The sequence below is a fragment of the Neurospora tetraspora genome, assembly GCF_033439725.1.
Source record: "Neurospora tetraspora strain CBS 560.94 chromosome Unknown B0H65scaffold_1, whole genome shotgun sequence".
Lineage (NCBI taxonomy): Eukaryota > Fungi > Ascomycota > Sordariomycetes > Sordariales > Sordariaceae > Neurospora > Neurospora tetraspora.
In genome coordinates this window covers 6,660,045-6,678,382 of record NW_026944383.1, presented here as the reverse complement: position 1 = coordinate 6,678,382, position 18,338 = coordinate 6,660,045, and the positions used below count along the sequence as shown (strand labels likewise).

Sequence of the window (18,338 nt, the reverse complement as noted above, 5' to 3'; positions counted from 1 at the left end):
GTCCACCTAGTCCTGCTAGTCCACCCCCTACCCCTAGCCCAGCAGACAGGCAGACTTCGACCGCCTTTGCAGGTCGGTGGCCGCCACAAAGCTGGTCCAAGATGACCTCCACCACCACCACAGCAACTTCCACCACCTACACGACCACTCCCAAACCTAGACTCGGACTCTCGAGACCAGCACGCACCGGCCGAGGCCTCAGCGGCATAGCTACAGCATCAACCCCGAATCTCAACCAGCTCTACTCGTCCCAGTCGCAGTCACAGTCCCAGTCTCCTCCGTCTCTGTCATCGCGCCTTGTCCCGCCGGCGCTGTCGCGCAAGGCCTCCCACGCCGCCCTCACGCAGAACTCTCTGGCTACCATCCCCGATGATACCGAAGCCTACGCTCTGAATTCCGTCCTAAACACCACCGACAACGACACGATGCCTCTTACTATCAACCCCGGTACCATGACCACCGGCGATGAGATCACTATTGGTGACATCGTCGAGGTCCCCGGCAACATGACCGGTACCGTTCGCTTCATCGGTTCAGTCGATGGGCGCAAGGGTATCTTTGCCGGAGTCGAACTTCACCGCGAGTTTGCCTCTCGCGGAAAGAACAGCGGTGATGTCGATGGGTAAGCAGACAATCCTCTAACATGCTTCTTTTTGAAGGGGGCCTGGACTCGAGCTAATGCGCAAACCTTTGCCAGTGTCTCCTACTTCAACACCAGCCTGCCCGGGGCTGGCATCTTCCTCCCCCTATCCAAAGCCGTCAAGCGGGATGCCGGCAGTAGCTCCCTCCCTCGCACGCCCACCGATGCTGTCCCACCCGGACCCGCGTTGAAGCTCGGAGGCCGTGCGTCGACTACCCCCTCTATACGAAAGTTCAGCCAGTCTGTTGGGCCCGGTGCTGTTCGTCCGGAGTCGCCCATGAGGCGGCTGCAGATGACGCCCGGATCGCGCCCTTCACTTGCCACACCAGGCCCTCCTGGACGATTCCCCAGTCCACAGCCTAATAAGTTTTCTCAGAGCGTTCGCGGAGTGCCAGGAGACACGGGCAAGCGGTTGCCCTCCCATACGAGGAAAGGTAGTGTCGGACCTCGTAGTATCTCCTCCCTCGGCAATGCCCACCAGCCAAACTTTGACGACGACGATGCCGCTTCCATCAGCGGACACAATGGAGGTGTCGCTGCCGGGTCTATACCAGGAATGAGGTTCCGCGGCCCCTCGCGGGCGGCCTCGCGCCTTGGTAGTAATGCCCACGAGGAGGAGCTAGAGAAACTCAGAACTCAGCTTGAAGACCGCGAGAGGCAGCTGAGGGACCAGGCAGCAACACTGGTCGAGATGGAAAGCAGTCTTACTGAGCTTCAGGCTCTCATCGAGAGCTCGGAAGGCTCGTTGCGCGATCGATCACGACACGAAGAGTTCGAAGATAAGGACGTTGCTCAGCTTCGAGCATTACTGCAAGAAAAGAACGACAAGATTGCCCTGCTGACTGCCGAGTTCGACGCACACCGGGCCGACTTCCGGAGCACTATTGATACCCTGGAGCTGGCGAGCTCAGAGACCCAAAGGATCTACGAGACGAAGATCGAGGAACTCATGCAGGAGAATCAGGAGCTGAGGGAACGAACCGAAGATGTGGATGCCGTTGCTATACAGCTTAAGCAACTGGAAGAGTTGGTTCAGGAGCTGGAGGAGGGCCTTGAAGACGCCCGTAGAGGGGAGGCAGAGGCCCGGGGTGAGGTTGAATTCCTCCGTGGCGAGGTAGAAAGAACGCGTACCGAGCTCCGCCGGGAAAGGGAGAAGGCGCAGGCCGCTATTAACGGCGCAAATGGCTCCCCGAACAGCGGCCCTCTTGCCAAGGAACTGGAACAGAAGGAGGATGAGATCAGAGGCCTTAAGGCTATCATTCACTCACTCAGCAGAGATTCTGCTCCCGATGATGATGATGATGCCATGACGCCAACCGCCAAGACAGGCGAGTGCATCGAGGATCGTCTCGCTCGTGAGAAGCTTGAGCGCGAGGTCGCCGAGCTTCGCGCCATGCTCGACAGCAAAGCCAGCCGCGAGGAGGAGCTCGAGCGTGAGATTGAGATACTGCGGAGAGGCAACGCTGCAACCGAGTCGAACCATCGTTCTAGCACCATGACGATCGGCAGCAACAACGAGCGCAACTCGCAGCGTGATTCGCGAAGCACTGTGGTACCTGTTCCCCAGAATACGGACAAGGCTCTCAGGAGCCGGGGATCAACTCTCGAGGCGATGCCCGAAAGTGACTCCTACAGCACCGCAACCGACAACAGCACTCTCTGGTGCGAGCTCTGTGACACTTCTGGTCACGATATTCTTACCTGCACCAACATGTTTGGCTCTACCAACGAGACCGAGAACGCCAACCAGAAGCAGCAGCAGAGCAAGTCGCAGTCTCTTGCCTCCGAAATCGAGGACGATGATGAGGAGGCGGACGAGGACAAGGACGATGATGAGGAGGCGGACGAGGACAAGGACGATGATGAGGAGGCGGACGAGGACAAGGACGACATCGTCAGCGCCATGGGCTCCATGACCATCTCCACCAAGGACGACGACATCAAGCCGGCGCCCCTTTCCCCTAGCAGGGCTCGGACCCAGCCCCTGACTCCTCAGCTTGCCTCGGCTGAGCTCGCTGCCCGGTCTACTACTCCCTTGGAGCCTATCCCCACGGCTCCTATCGTGCCATCTGTCACTGTTGCGAAGGCAGCGCCCCTTCCCAACCTGATGGAGTCGGGTCCCGTAGCCGGCAAGGAGAGCGGAATCGTGGATGCGTCCAAGTGGTGTGCCTTGTGCGAGCGTGACGGTCACGATAGCGTTGATTGCCCCTTTGAAGACGAGTTTTAGGGGACTGTTGGGTTAAGCAAGGCTATCGATGACCATAAGATGATGATGGGGAAGATGCCGCCGCCGACGACGGCTTGGAAGAGGAGTGAGAGGGTGTAGCTTTGGGTGGTAACATTTCATTTGAACTGCTGCTTGGCGTAGCTTCTACCTTACCTATCTTTCTGTCTATCTATCTACCTACCTCTACCACCTCATTCCTCCTCGAAGATGGACGTTGCAAACTCATATACCTGTATTCTTAGTTCCTTTCCCACCATTGATCGGGTCTCCATCACTACCTACCTACCTACCTTTATCATCAGCGTTCCTTATCATCATCACATCAGCTCCAAGCAAGTTAGAAAGGAAAGAGCAATGTACACCCGCCATCACTTCGTCATTATTTGCAGTGTCTTGTCCTATACCGCAAATCTTGGGTTCATACCAGTTAATGCAAGCAAGCAAAGCAAAGCAAAGCAAAAAAATGTCCAACAAAGACACAATTTCTCAAATTTACTCGTCTACAATCAAATCAAATCACTGGGGGAAATTTGGAAGTGAAGGGAAGGAAGGGAATGGTTAGGGTTAGGATGGGCTAGGAATGGATGGGATGGGTTAGGAATGGATGGGATGGGGTGAGATGGGAGGTTAATGCATCAAGAGGGCATGCGGTAATGGATCATCACATGTTGGTAGGAGAAACTGGCTGGGAGGTACCTGTCTGGGTTGGGTCGTTGGCTTTGGTGATGGGATGGGAGAACAGGACTCGGAACAGTCAGAGGTAGTAGTAAGTGGGCGGGAGCGCGTGTATTGTAGTTTAGTGTATCATGTAGCATGGAGTATCATGAACGATGATTTGGGAAATGTTCCTTGTATGTTTCGTTGGTTGTATGGAAGTTCAAGGTTCAAAAGGCTTCTTTCGTCGTGGTATGCAGTTCGTGATCCTAGCTAGCTGTACTGTCCTGGTTGTGAAGTGATTATACCTGGGGGATTATGTGACAACCAGTTGGTGTGAGCAGGGTATGGTTAAGAAGGGTAGGGAGGGTGGTAATATGTTGGAAAGTCTTTGGAAGACATGTGAAGAGAGGTTAAAGGGACCCGTTACGGCACGTATATTGAGGGTGAAGTGCACCAAAAATGGGGTTTTTCTTTCTTTTCTTTTTCTCTTCTTCTTTTCTGGTATAGGTTTTGACAAAATTTTCTCCGAAGGGGTGAGCGTAAGTTGACTTACTATTTCGCTATTCGTTGATGACACCTTGCGTATGGCAACAAGGTTTGTGAGTTTTGGCCCTCAAACCTTCTGAGAGATGGTATACTATGTCCCAACCAGGTGCAGGGAGCGACGTTCGTGTGTCATTTCAGACGAAAGCAGTGTTTGTTATTATTTTATCTTGCTCGCCGAGCGGGTGGTGAAATCGTGAAACCCGCAACGGCAGACAACGCAAGGAGCAAGGTAAATAGCCACCGAGAAGGTACAAGAAGACCATTTTCATTGGGAGCGGTATCTTGATATAGAAGACATAATAACTTTGGTGAGGATAAGACGACCGACTACTAGTCCCGAACCAGGACAACGCGATTGTCCTCCTTAGGCTGGTCGAGACGAACCTCCATGTACTCAGTCGCCTTCCTCATATCTCGCAGGTTCTTCACATGCCCGATGGTGTCCCTAGCTCCATCGTCCAATCCGTGGTACAAGACAGCGAAGATCGAGTCTTTCCAGACTCCGGCTGCGGTTCTGGGCCTAAAAATGATGTAGAGTAAGTAGCCCATTCCCATGATCTCGATGCTGAAGAGCACCGTCAGCCATTCCCAGCGCGCTACCAGGATGGTCTCGCGCACGACATAGCTCCCCGTGATCCTCTCGTTGGTTGCGGCATAGTTCATGTTGTTGAGCGCTGCGGTGATCGATGTCATGACGGCAGGCAGTGTTCGCCGGGAGATTCGAGAAGCAGTCATCTGGTCAGGATCTTCGTCATCCAGTCTTGGATTTCCCCACTGCACGTTCCATATCTGCACATCGTCATCCCCTTCTGCGCTTGTGGCCTTCGTCGCGCGAAGAATTTGGGTCAGCCAGGCAGCCGGGTCGGTGAAGAACTGGAATACTCCTTTATATAAACAGAAGGCGCCCGTCGAGTTATCCGCTTGGTACCTCCGGGGCCCAATCTCATCTGGAGAAAAAGATCCAGTGGGGTCCTTTGTAAGGACTGAGAACATGGTTGCATTGTTTTTTATATGGTCTTCGGGGGCCCAGAACGTGGCATTGTATTGCTCCTCGGCGATGTTAGTATACGCAGGTTGTAGGTACTTGGACGCCGCGACTTTGGAAACGGTCGTCCCATTCACAACGCTTATCTTCCTCTCGACCTGGCAGAAAGATAGCGCTGACCATTCCGTTAGATTGACTCGTAGTTCGATTGGTGGCCGATACCAGTCGGTTACATTGTACGAGAAGGTTATTGAACGGTAGACCTCGGGTACCATATCGTACCGAGTATGAGCCATGATTGTGAGGGGTCCTGGGATTCGCACGCCGAATTCATTGGTGATGTTGTTCTCCTCTGGTGGCACCGATGTAATAACCTCCGTTGGAAATCTGGTCCATAAATACGGGGAAGGCCCTTTGTTGGTATAGTTCCTGTTTCGGTAAGCCATCTCGAATCCAGTAGCAACCGAAGTTTCTGACCCGAAAGATGGCAAATATGCGGATTGTGAAGAATTAGGAAACATCGATTTTCCGCCAAACTCGTTGTCCCGAAACGTATCCACAACAACAACCTTGGGTTTTTCCGACCACTTTGTAATATTGAGAGGACTGATCATATGCTTGCAATCCTGGATCATGACCCGATGTTTTCCGGTGTCGTTGTAGTATCTATAAGCTTCATTGAATTCAGACTGGTTGAAAGATATGTCACAGTATCCTGTTGGAGATTCAATGACTCGATTGTCGAGACAGTACTCAATCGTATGGAATGGTTCCCATTCACAGTTTCCGCTAGGACAATGAGCGTGCGATGGAGGCTTGTAAGCCTCGGGGTCAACCCAAATGGCGGCTTGAATGGCGTCTTGAAAGATCTTGGCGCAGTCCATCGACCAAGAGCCATAGGTCTGATATTCGAAATTCCGATAGCAGAAGAACGGAGCGCTTGGCCGAGCTGCCCAAACTTCATCAGACGACACCAGCCTTTGACGTTCCCTAAGACTAACGACCTGTTGCGTGAAGGGATCAACAACAAGCGAAAGGATAACCACGAGTGCTCCTAACGATGTTGGCGACAATGCCGTGCGACGACTGGTCAAAATCTTGACGGCCCCAAGTGGCCCCCTGCTCGCCTGATCCAACGTCTCCATATCCTTAAGCCTCCTCTCTCTCCCATGACTCATCTTGCTCTTGCTGTCATTCATGAATGTTTGTTGTTGTAAGCCATGAGTACCGGTATCGTACCAGTCCCATTTGTCCTGTCCCAAAGCAGCACATATAGTGTACAAGAGGCTGGACTTGGCCACGGTGGAGAGAACGGAAACGACGGCGTTGAGCGAAACATCCCACGGTAGCTTTGGGACCGGGTTATGGTTGTAGACACCAAGCACGACAGGTATGGCAACAGCGCAGGCAAAGGAAACCAAGACGGCCAGGATCTCGGTAAACCAGCCATTAGTGAACCAGTCTTTGAAAGTTTCTGAGACATCCTTGAAAAGCCTATCGCTATCACCACCACCACTCCCGCCGTGACCGCTGATGTTGCGTTGTTTGAGGAGGCAAGAGTCACTGTCGTTGATTTCTGTGACCGCCACCTGGTGGAGGAGTGATCGAGTTGGTTCCTCGGATTCATCCGCTCCCATCGGTTTGAGGTTGATAACCTCTTCAGTGATGTCGATGGGAAAGTATGCTTGCGACGGCGAATCGGAAATATGAGGCGGGTATCGTGACCGCGTGGAGTCGTCAAAGACACGAGTATGAGATTGTGCCATCTTCGAAGTCTTGAATGACGTTAAACAAGGTCTCCAACGCAAGAGCTTAGCGTAGTAGCCAGCCAAAAGTGTAGTAACCGGAGCTCCACCAGAAAGAGTGGTGCCAACCATGGCCAGCGCACTTCCAAGATTCGTTCGCGCACGACGTAACTGCCTGTCGCTCGGTTGTCGCTCGTTGCCAAAGTGAGGTTGTTGAGCGCAGCGGTGATGGAGGTCATGACGGAGCCCAGCCCTCGCTTACTGATGCGATCAGGAACATCAGAGAACTCGATGAAGTGAGTGCTTCCGCCACCATTGTCTCGTTCCCAGTGATCGTAGACAAGACGGTCGTCAGCGTGTTGTCCCGTTGCGTTATATCTTATGGTCCAGCGCAACACAAACGCAATTCTTTGATAGAGTTCGTAGTCCACGATGTACCCGTTGAACAAGCAGAAGGCGCCTGTCGAGGGATCCGCCCTGTAAGGGGATCGATGTAGATCTGAGAGTGGTGGAGGAGGTACGGAAAGCCACGCCATTGATGGGCTACTTAGGTTCACGTTCTCTGGACCCCAACAATCCACGTTCAAGGCTTCCGGGAGTAAAGGGTTTGACTGTTGAAGGCGCGTGGATGTAATGGTTGACGAATGGAGCGTCCCATTCTTGACAGACATCTTTCTCTCAACCTTGCAAAGAGATAGCGCTGACCACTCCGTGATCTCTGGCCGTAGAGTTTCTGGAATCCGAGTGAAAGCCCCTCCCTCGAATGTCTCCAGGGCGAAGCGTGTATGAGCCATCACCAATGTGGGCTTGGTATATGAACATCAGATACATTGTTCACGTCCGCGTTTGCTAACCCGTCAGTTGTTAAGTACGAGTTTGGCAGCCATGTGATAATCTCGGCTGGGAACCTAACGAACAGGTATGGCACCGGAGTTGAGTTGTAATAGGTCAAGTTATAGGGGTCCATCCTGAAGCTACTCTGAACCGCCTTGACTGATCCTATGTTGTTAAACGTGGAGCCCCAGTCACTGCCCCAATACTCAAACCTCTCTGGCTCGGAGTAATTCCAGACACCTGGGAATAAATCGCAAGGCTTAGACCACGCCATACTGGCCTCTCCTTGAGTTCCATTGTAAATGTTATAGCCTTGATCGAAATGTGTCTGATTGAAAGAGATATCGCAGTTTGCGGTCGAAGGCTCGACAATCCCATTATCCACGCAGAATTCAATCGTTTCGAATGGTTCCCATTCGCAATCGCCGGTAGGGCAATGAGCGTCGAATTTGTATACCTCAGGCTCAACCCAGATACCAGCACTGACAGCGTCAGAAAACCTGGATTTACACTCGTTTGGCTCGACGCCGTACCACGATGGGCAAAAATAGGGAACAGTTGCTTTAGGTGTCCACACTTCCTCGGACGGCACCAGGACCTGCCTTTCGGCCCAGCCCACGACCTGTTGAGTGAAAGGGTCGACAAGAAGACAGAGAATGACGACAAGTGCGCCTACAGAGGTCGGCGACAGGGCTGTATGTCGGCTGAGCAGAACCTTGGCGGCGCCGAGTGGTCCTCTACTGGCTTGGTCGAATGTCTCCATCTCGTTGAGCCTCTTGGACTTTTGAGCGTGGCAGTACCAGTCCCATTTGGCCTGTCCAAGAGCGGCAGAAATGGCGTACAACAGACTGGACTTTGCGACGGTAGAGAGGACGGCAATGACTGCATTAATCGATATGGCCCCAGTGAATTGCGGGATGGGGCGGTGATTATAGATGCCGAGAACAACGGGTATCGTAGCGGCAACTCCTGCAGACACTATGATGGTCACAATCTCAGAGACCCAGCCGCCAAGGGGCCACCGCTCAGTCCTTCCTGGTTGACCAGTAGTGATTTCCTGGGCAGAGCATTCGCCCTTGCTGCCAACCCCCACCTCGTAATTGAGCGAGTCGGCTTGTTCAGACTCTTCTTTGGCCGTTTTGCAATGAAGAGAGTCAGTACTGTTGCCCAGAGTTGGATGTGAAGCAACAGTCCTAGCTTTCCGTGGCCTCTTGAAGTCACCCTGAAGAGAAGGTAGAGATTGTGGCATTGTGGCGATATGAGACTCTTGATTTGGTGTACAACACGCCCCTGTGAGGATCTCAAGGTAACTGATCCGTGTTGCTGACAAAACGAAGTGTTCAGAAAAGATCTGGCTTGGGGGTTTGAATAGGCCTGGGTATGAGGTGTGAAAGCTTGACTGTTATATATTTCGGGATCGTCTTTGTTCGGAGGTGGATATTCTCTTGATCCAGCGTAACGTCCAGTCTCTTGATGTCAGAAACACTGCCGTTCAAGCCCAGAATGCCGACGTATGTGTTTGCCCCTAAGAAGTCGCACCATGCAAGCTTCCACAGGCATCCTCGTGATACCAGGCGTTCACAGCGGATGTTTGTCGTACACCAAGTCGGTTGGTGTTTATATCGAGGAGGTTGGAGATTCCCATGCGGGAAGGTGGTCATGGCTGTTCACGTTGACACTCTTCCACTACGTTTCTCAGACGCCGGTGGCCATGTTAACTGTTCGCTAGCAACCTTGAGCCTCTGATGAGAACATCCTAGAGTGTGTTGTCAGTCTAATCTGACTCAACTACCGTGTAATGCAATTACTTACATGTGCTCTTCTTCGTCTCTGCCAAGAGCCGCATCTCTCCACCTCAACTGTTCACGACATGCTTCAAGATGTCTTTGATTTACGGCACAGCGCATCTCCTGTAACTCTTGATGCGGCCGTCCTTTGGCTGATGGAGTACGTGTCTGATCTTGGATAGAAAACAAGAAGGCAAGAGTCCAAGAACCTAAGTATGACTTTGAGGCTGTTCGCCATGACCTAAACGCCTCCCTCGTATGTCCCACAGTGACGTTGATCCGTGAAAAACAACGGCCTCTTCGGGCGTAGTATCGTATCTCCGTTTTTTCGAATTGGTCGCTCACCCACAGAAATCACTTCGTACGCATACACATGGTGTAGACGAAGTCATCGTTGTGATGTGAGCCATGGGTGGCTCCGTCCTCCCATGAGATAAAATCCGATAGCCAGGATATATGAGGCCTTGAAGAAAGCATATTAACGGACGGTTAAGGTTAAGGCAATGGATAAACCGGAGGCAGAGAACAAGACGTTTTGGCGGAAGATGCTGGCGGAAGATGGCTGGCGGTCATTGACCGGAGAGATTTGAAGCGCGCGCCGAGTAACAACGGATGCGAACGGGTTGACCCAGACCCGACTCTCAGAGTGACCAGTGTCGATTGGGGTGAAAATAATTTTCCCCGTCAAAAGACCAAAGGGCAAGAGCTGCTCGCCATGCCCACGGCCACTGCCTCGATGAGTGGATGTTGAGCAGTCACGTAGGCCAGTCAGACTGGGAAGGAGCAGTCAAACAAACGACTGCTGGCCCGGGGGTGAGTGGGTTGTGGTAGGATGTCACTCGCAATTGCAGAAGAATGACCACAGGATGCCATCGTTGTCCGCAACTTCCCCGTGGTAAGGCAATGAGCATTGCAAAATGGATATTGGCGGATTGAAGTAATCGTCAGCAATCCGGAGTGAGAAGAGCCACGATGCTATCTTCTATTTCGGGGTTCCGGGGCCGTTGAGGTTCCTGGGAGAGTGGAGGCGCTGCGGACCGGACGATGTGGTGCCCGGGCCCCCGGAAGCTCAGCGCAAGGGGGGCTCCAGTTGCTGTGGCGCGGAAGCTGACTTGTTTCGTCGGAGCAATCCTATAACAAGAACCTCGAATCTGTTAGTGCGCAGCTTCAACAAGTCAGGGTTGTGCTCTAATTTAAATTGTAAATCGGGAATTAAACTCTCAAAAAAGCCCTCAAGAGCCAAAGCTAACTCTCCCACTTGAGCCAGAGTTTACTAGACTTTATCAGAAAGCTGGAAGACATTCCTGAGCTTCATAATGGCGGGCTATAACAGCAATCGCAGGAGCCGTACTAACAGGCCAATCAGCTCAGGGTTCTTGGCAGTGGACATCGCGGGCTAGATCCGGCCACCTTCAATCATGGCTGTGGTAGCTTTGGATGAGTTGATTGACAGGTACCTTCCCTGAGCGTCAATCGCATCTGACATTCGCATACGTTTTAACTTTAGACAACATCTTGGAACACATACCATACGACAAACTTTCGAGACTTGCCTCTCCACGATACTGGGCGCAAACATCGATTAGTGTCGTCATCACAAAGAGGAAGCCATTCCCAAGGCGACGGCCAATTGGGCTTAACCACTCGATCTCAAACAACTATACCCAAGCGCAGCGCGACCAAACAAGCGGATGACATCGCGAAGCTGAACACGCCTACATATCGCTCTCCGTCACCAAAGCAGAATCGTACAGGTGGTTACTCGCAAAGCAGTTCGAGAAACTCGACAACGATTCCGCCAACGCATCACCACAATAACTCAGACATAGCCCATTCCCACGAGTAGCCCACCATGGCGCAAGTAATTTCAGATCTTATAGACTGGCTGGGCAATTGCATGGTCTGCTTTCCCGGCTCGCCCACGCTCAAGATCAACAATAGGAGTTTCAAGATCTTGCGCTTACTAGGCGAAGTATACCTCTCCCATCTCTTCCCATCTCTGTTGCTTTTCCCTTGCTTCGAGCTGTATTAACAACTTGTCTCATCCAGGGCGGCTTCTCCTACGTCTACCTCGTCCAAGACACATTCACAAACGACCTGCTCGCCCTCAAAAAGATCCGATGCCCGTTCGGTCAAGAATCCGTCGCCCAAGCTATGCACGAAGTAGAAGCCTACAAGCTCTTTGGCAACACGCCGGGAATCATCCACCATGTCGACTACAGCATCGCCACGGAACGCGGCAGCGAAGGGCAGGACAAGACCGTCTACGTCCTGTTGCCGTACTACAGACGCGGCAACTTGCAGGATATGATCAATGCGAACTTGGTGAACCACACACGCTTCCCGGAGAAGAAGCTCATGATGCTTTTCCTGGGGGTGTGCAAGGCGTTAAGAGGGATGCATAAGTACAAAGGTGGCGGAGGGGACACAAGCGGGGAGGCAATGGAAGTGCCGGGAGCAGGGAAAAGGAAATCAAAGACGAGGCAGACGGCAGTGGGAGGTGCGGATGAGGATGATGAGACGGAGCAGCAAGTTCCGCTGATCGAGGAAGAGGGGCGCTTGCCTGGCGCGAACGAGACGAGGAGTTATGCGCATAGGGATATCAAGCCCGGTACGCTTTCAGCACCACCTTTTTCATCCGTCCATATCATCACTGACTCCTTTTTACAGGCAACATCATGATCTCCGACTCCGGCCGCGACCCAATCCTGATGGACCTCGGCTCCATCGCCGTCTCTCCCCTCCCTATCACATCCCGTTCCCTCGCCATAGCCACCCAGGACACAGCAGCCGAACACTCCACCATGCCTTACCGTGCTCCCGAACTCTTCGATGTCAAGACCGGGACCGTTATCGACACCAAGGTGGACATCTGGTCGCTCGGCTGCACCCTCTACGCCTGTCTGGTCGGCAAGTCGCCCTTTGAGATGCGCAGTGACGAGACCGGTGGCAGCTTGAGCATCTGTGTGCTGAGCGGTGACTGGAGGTTCCCTGACGAGGGGCCTGGGCAGACCAAGGGCAAGGGTAAGGCGGGCGCGGGAGGTGGTGCAGGTGGTGATAATACGGCAACCAACAAGGACGACGAGAACTATATCAGCGAGCCGATAAGGGATGTGGTGAGGAGGTGCTTGAGGGTTGAACCCGCAGAGAGACCGGATATTGATGAGCTGATCGAGCTGGTAGAGAGGGTAGTGGAGGAGTTGCCTGAAGATACCGCTTAGAGGACAGTCAAAGAGAACAGGGGAAACCGGGAGAGAAAGTCGACAAAGTACAGAGATGTTATGCTTGGCTTTGGCGGGTTATACAACGGCGTTTTGGGTTGGGTTATTTTGGGTCAAGTCGAACATATACGCCTCGAGGGGGCAATTGTTTCTTGTACGATATACCATTCCCATTGATTACATTGCCTTCTGCCTCTTTCTGTTCACTGCTTGCCATGTACATGTATGCATTCTTCGTCTGCTCCTTTTCCACTGGCAACTTGATTTCACTTAGTGCAGGCAAATAGTCCATGAAAATACGTCAAGTTCAAAGCTGTGTCAAATTCAAATTTGCCAACCCACCCAAGAAAAGATGCCAAGTGCTAAATAATGCCAAAAAAAAAAAAAAAAAAAAAATTTTAATTTAAATATTACAACAGAGGACGATAAGAGAGGTTGAATCAAAGCGCTGAACAAAACAGTATCAAAAAGTCCATTCCCATGAAAACAAAATAATCCCAATAACACCTCAACGATATATGCAAAACCGCAATCGAAAGCAACGGAATCCAACTACACCACTACCACAAAGGGTATCCTATCATGATGTGTCCGCATCTGCAATATAATAATCGTACACGTAACAACGTAAAAATCAAGGCTATGCCGCTCCATCAATGAGACAAAAATATCAACTGGAGGTAGAGTGTCGAGCACAAATAGAGTATGTATGGGTGAAATGTTGAAGAGAGATTTGAAGTTCATGCGCATGCTGGATGCGCGCGCGCGAAGTGAAGATACTTTCGATGAAAACTGAAAGACGAACTGGTCGTCCTTTCTGATGTGATAAAACGTATGATAACGTGAGATTCTTCGTATTGTGGCCCTGGGATAAAAGCGGTACATAGAAGGCTAGAGGTGGTGGGTATGTGCGAGAAAGGTGTACTCGGCAGGTTGAGGTAGGTAGAGGGTGAGTAGGTAGGTGATACGGTTTCGTCTCATTCCTTAGTCATGTGTGTTGTATCTGTTTGTTGCCAGTCCGGGAGTCCGCACAGCGACTCACTCACTGACTACTGACTGAATCGATTCGTGATACCCGATTCGGCCGAGTGAGTCGTCTTTGAGTTCCGTGACCGAGAAGTGTAACATGCGTGACGTCAAAAGACCCTGACCAGGCAGGAACGATCTTGCTGCTGGTGAACTTCCTTCTTCGTTCATGCCGGACAGACAATATTTCCGCCCGCACCTTCCCCGTTGACACAAGAAACAGACGTGGCGGGACAATTGCAGTGAGGGAAGGCAAGAATGGAGATTCACCCCCGCTCAATCAGATCCTCTTGCCCATCGTCAACTGACTCAAACTCAACGTCCGAGCCGCCGGCTGGGGCTTCTTCTGCTTCTTCTCCGCCCTGGCATCAGACGAGTCCCCGCCAGACTCCGCCTCATCACCACCACTCTCAACCTCAATCATATCAGGGCTGAAAGCCCCATAAGTGTAAACCGGCGTCGGCGTCATCGGCGTTTGGAACTCTTCTCTCGGCGTCTGGAAGTCTTCCGCCTCGTCGTCTTCCTGACCACGACCGCCGCCGCTACCTCTAGAGGTAGGTTTCGCGACCAAAGCCAACTTCGCTCTAGAAACGACTCCAACACTGTGATGTCCGTGTCTCACAGCTGGACCAACATTGTCGTCGATATCCTCCTCCTCGATATCCTCCTCCTCGTCGTCGTCATCGTCTCCCTGCCCATGATGATGGTGATCGTCGTCATCATTATCATACTCGAAAACACTCGGGATGTGCGATGGTGGATGTCCTCTGCCTCTTCCTCCTCCACTTATAGCCGACCGGGGACTGGAAGGATCAGGTGCCCCCCACGACCCGCTATCCCTCACCAAAGCATACATGGTACTCGACAGTGCGTTCAAGCGGTCCGACAACTTCTTCACCTGTCCCTCGAGCGCTTGGCGGGCCTGCCGCTCCGCTTCTAGCTGGCCGAGGAGGGCGTGGTACTGGTTGTAGTAGGTCGGGTTGTGGGCGTTGGTGGAGGAGTACTCGCTGATGGAGGCCGTCGTGGTGTTTTCGTGCAAGGAAGGCATGCTGGCGACGCCGCGGACGGTGGAGTTGGAAGTTGGCCGGTCCCGGTCTGTGTCGTTGGGGTGCTCTGGGTGAGGTGGAAGGCTGAGCGTCGCTGCTGTGGTGGGCGTGGTAGCGGTGGTCAAGGATTGTGCCTGGGTGGCTGATGAAGAGGGCGGGTGGAGAGAGTCGATGAAGGTCTGGGCTTCGCCGAACGATATCTGCGAGTGTGTGTCTGAATCCATCGACTGTCGCTCGCTGCTGGCGCGCGGGGAGCGGCTGATGTCGGACCGGGAATGAGCTGGTTGCTGTCCTTGACGAGGTGAGACGGGGGAAATCGGAGGGGGCGGCGGCGAGGCAGCCGTGTATGTGAAGGAAGGCCGGCCGTCAGAGACGGTTCTGATGGTCCCCGGTCCTCCAGTACCTCTTCCTCCTCCGACCGCCGAGATATCGCTCAGCGGGCCCCTGAACCCGGGAACTACGTGACAAAGCTGGTCGACAACCCGCTCCAACTTTCCGGTCCGCGTCTCGAGGGTCCCGATACGGGTGTCGATGCTTGCCGCTTGAGTGATCTTCATTCCCACCATCTGCTTCGATATCGATCCAAAGTTGAACGGCTGCGGAGGCGTATCCGGTGGTCCCTCGACTGCGGGGCTTGCGGGAACGCTGAGATCTGCTACACCGTCGTTGTCAATATCGGCATTGACGTGCGCATCCGATGATAATGTCGAGAGCAATCCCGCATTGTAGGACTCACGCCAGTATCGAATTTCGTCGCTGCGGCGGCGCTCCGGCGCCCGACCAATTCCCGTACCCAAGATATCCGGCAATCCAGAAAGGCTCCGTGATCGGCGTCGCATACCGCTATCGCTGGTGATGGCGCGCCCAATTTCACTTGGGTCGTCATGCTCGCCGCGTGATACCCCAGCAAACAGTCGGCTTCCGCGCCCATGGCTACTGGTAGGCCGTGGTGATAGACCGGCACCTGGTTCGGCTTCAGGAAAGCGCGGCACAAACAGGAACCGGCGCTCATTCGCATTTGCCGCTGCAGCACGTCGCCGTGCAATAGATCCCGAGTTTCCGCCAATATCGGCCTGCAACGAGTTCCGAGCACTTTCGATAGCCCGGATGTCGTCTGGCCCGATGGAATGCGAACGAAGTGGCCTGTCAAGCTCACTGATGGGAAGCGAGGCAGATCGCTTGGGCGACATTTCCGTCGTCCGATGAAGCGCACTTGGGTCCTGTTTAACAGCCTGTCAGTACCACTTGAAGTCACGAAAAGATTGATGACACTAACACTCTTGTGCTGAGAAGACTCCATAAGGACAGACTCGCGTCCCGAATTAGGAGGACTCCTCTGCTCTCCAGCCACCAATCCATTCTTCTTCTTTCCTCGTCCAAATAATTTACCCAGTGCCGAGCGCAGCGTGGACTGCTTCCTTTGTGGTTGCCCCTTGCTGTTATTCGTCTGCCCACTCGGAGTATCGCTGATGGTCGAATATCGCAGGACAGTGCTCTGAGGGGGGTTCGTGATCCGTCCCGTTGTCGGTGTCGTCCTAACCCTCACCGGCGTCGTTCTCAGTGGCGATGACGTCTGTGGTGGGGAGGTTCTCTGCGGCGTCCGTTGTCTTTCAGTAGATGAAGATGCAGCACCCGCAGAGTTAGGTGGCAACAGTGGTGGAGGGTCTGATGGCGCTTTTGGTCTTTGGAAGACCGGTTGGGAAACTCCATCTCCGCCCATGTTCTCCCCTGGAACCTCGGCAGTTGCTGAGTTGATTCCCTGCCTCGAACCTTGGCTTCTCTCTCTGTCGCTGTCGCTACTATCATCATGATGCCTATTATCGAAGAGCTGTTCCTTCAGCGCTCCTCCTTCGGCCGCCTCAACTGCTGCTGGTGCTGATGCTGTTGGGCTTGCAATTCCACCAGTCCCTGGTCTCTGGACACCACTAAACTTGTCTTCGGCTTTTGTGGACCTGATTGCGCCCAAAGATCGAACGGGGAATTCGTTGTCGTCGTCTAGGGCGTTCGGTATTGGTATCGGTCCCGATATCGTCCCTCGGATGGACTTGCTGCCAGCCTTAACTCGGCCAGCGTTTGAGCCCGACTTCCATATGCTCGGCATCTCGTCTGCGCCGCTTTACTTTACAACACCTTTGGTTTGCGAATGACCTCGGAAGGAAAGTGATGTTGGCGCTGTCGAGAAGGCGGAAGAATCGGATTGGTAATGTTGGTATATGGGCTATCGGAGTCCCTCCCGAGCCATCTGGTACCAGCCAAGTGTAACCGAAACGCAATACTGAGTCGTATATCTTCCACTCTTGGTGTTGCGCCTGCTTGGATAATCCCGGGGAACACCTAGTTTCGCCCTTCTTTTACCACGTTTCACCGTTGAGCCTTCCACATGGCCAGCAATGCGGCTCCTTCTTCCTCCTTCTGAACCCCTAGTGGTCGACTAGGTTGGGGGTAGCTATCGGTAGGTTGTCGGGGATTCGATGAGGGGGATGTCTTGGGCAGTTCGAGCCGTGCGCCGGGGTCCTGCAAATCGGAGGTCGGACCCGAGTAGGCAGTACAGAAGGTGTGCTGCTCACTGCTTTGCCGCTCGAGCTCTCTCTGGTGGCTGCGGGGGAGCAGACCACTACTTGGTGTTTGTACTCCTGTGCAGGCTGACAGCCTGTTGCTGGATGAGGAGGGGGGGTCGAGTATCTGGGTAGGTCCTGGTCGTGTAGGTTTGACACTTTTGGAGTTGACAACGGCTGGTATGTGGCGACAAGACTTGATATTCTCGCGGCTTACACTCAGCTCTATGGCAACACAAGGAATTAAGTGGACAGCAGCAGGTTACAGAGCAAGCTGGCCCACTGCATCACATATCAGAACACTGGTTGGTTAGACACGGAAACCGAATCAACGAAAGGAACGAAGCTGCAAGAGCAACGACGAAACAGAGAAAAAAAGATAAACAGCTCGCGCAAGCGGAGTCCGCGAGACATGCAAGCAGAGCGCCAATGGCATGTATTAATGGTTGAAGGCGTCCCCTCTCCTCACCCACCAAAGCCTGGCCGGCTCTGCTGCAACCACGGGCAAGGATAGGCCGGATGCAACGGTGATGGAGAGGAGAGAAACTCTGGTGAAGGGGGAATGTCCACAGGGTCCCCATAGGGGAATGGAACGGTAGGGGAAATGTCATGGGTTGCCCACTGATGCGTGGTCCAGGGCTGTTGTACAGTGGAGTTTAGGGGAGCCATGAGACCGTCACGACCGTGAAGGTTCACCAGCTTGTTGACAACCTGACTCCTTTTTTCGCTTCTTTTTCGCCCTTTTCCAACCTCAACCCTCTCTCTCTCCTTGGGGTCCTTGGCCGTTTGGAGACCCTGCAGCCATGTCTTAAGTTTTTGGGCCGCCTCACATGTCTGTCTTTAAGGGGTTATTGGTACACCGTAAAAGTTGTGGTGTTCGTTTAAAGAACTTCCCGTCTCTTATACTCCTTCGCTAAAGTGTATCGGTGTAAGGATAGGCAGCTGGGCCAGCAACTCTCCAGTTTCTTGTTTTTCTCTCTCAGCTTGTCGATAAACACCATCGATCGCGACGGCCATCGTTAGGTCTTCTTTGGCCAAGTCTCAAACCGCCCATCAATTTTTTTCAAGA

At 53.1% G+C, this 18,338-nt stretch overlaps 5 protein-coding genes across 5 annotated transcripts; 2 read left to right on the top strand and 3 right to left on the bottom strand.

The window, feature by feature from the left end:
- Nucleotides 1-101: 101 nt before the first annotated feature.
- On the top strand, nt 102-2,867 carry B0H65DRAFT_505663 (uncharacterized protein; the record flags this gene model as incomplete). Its single annotated transcript, XM_062828003.1, has 2 exons — nt 102-622; nt 698-2,867. The coding sequence occupies 2 exons, from the start codon at nt 102-104 to the stop codon at nt 2,865-2,867; spliced, it is 2,691 nt and encodes an 896-aa protein (XP_062687193.1).
- A 1,443-nt stretch (nt 2,868-4,310) lies between these two features.
- On the bottom strand, nt 4,311-7,262 carry B0H65DRAFT_59159 (uncharacterized protein). The gene has a single exon (XM_062831103.1). It carries the CDS (start codon nt 6,930-6,932, stop codon nt 4,401-4,403), a length of 2,532 nt encoding a protein of 843 aa, XP_062687192.1. The 5' UTR covers nt 6,933-7,262; the 3' UTR covers nt 4,311-4,400.
- Nucleotides 7,263-8,995, bottom strand: B0H65DRAFT_59158 (uncharacterized protein). Its single transcript, XM_062831102.1, has one exon. It carries the CDS (start codon nt 8,881-8,883, stop codon nt 7,594-7,596), a length of 1,290 nt encoding a protein of 429 aa, XP_062687191.1. The 5' UTR covers nt 8,884-8,995; the 3' UTR covers nt 7,263-7,593.
- A 2,142-nt stretch (nt 8,996-11,137) lies between these two features.
- B0H65DRAFT_59141 (kinase-like domain-containing protein) lies at nt 11,138-12,694 on the top strand. The gene is made up of 3 exons (XM_062831098.1): nt 11,138-11,393; nt 11,471-12,032; nt 12,092-12,694. The coding sequence occupies exons 1-3, from the start codon at nt 11,274-11,276 to the stop codon at nt 12,640-12,642; spliced, it is 1,233 nt and encodes a 410-aa protein (XP_062687190.1). The 5' UTR covers nt 11,138-11,273; the 3' UTR covers nt 12,643-12,694.
- Nucleotides 12,695-13,737: 1,043 nt separating this feature from the next.
- B0H65DRAFT_59060 (uncharacterized protein) lies at nt 13,738-17,000 on the bottom strand. The gene is made up of 2 exons (XM_062831072.1): nt 15,991-17,000; nt 13,738-15,934 (listed from the first exon to the last, which is right to left on the bottom strand). The coding sequence occupies exons 1-2, from the start codon at nt 16,813-16,815 to the stop codon at nt 13,949-13,951; spliced, it is 2,811 nt and encodes a 936-aa protein (XP_062687189.1). The 5' UTR covers nt 16,816-17,000; the 3' UTR covers nt 13,738-13,948.
- Between the last annotated feature and the right edge of the window lie 1,338 nt (nt 17,001-18,338).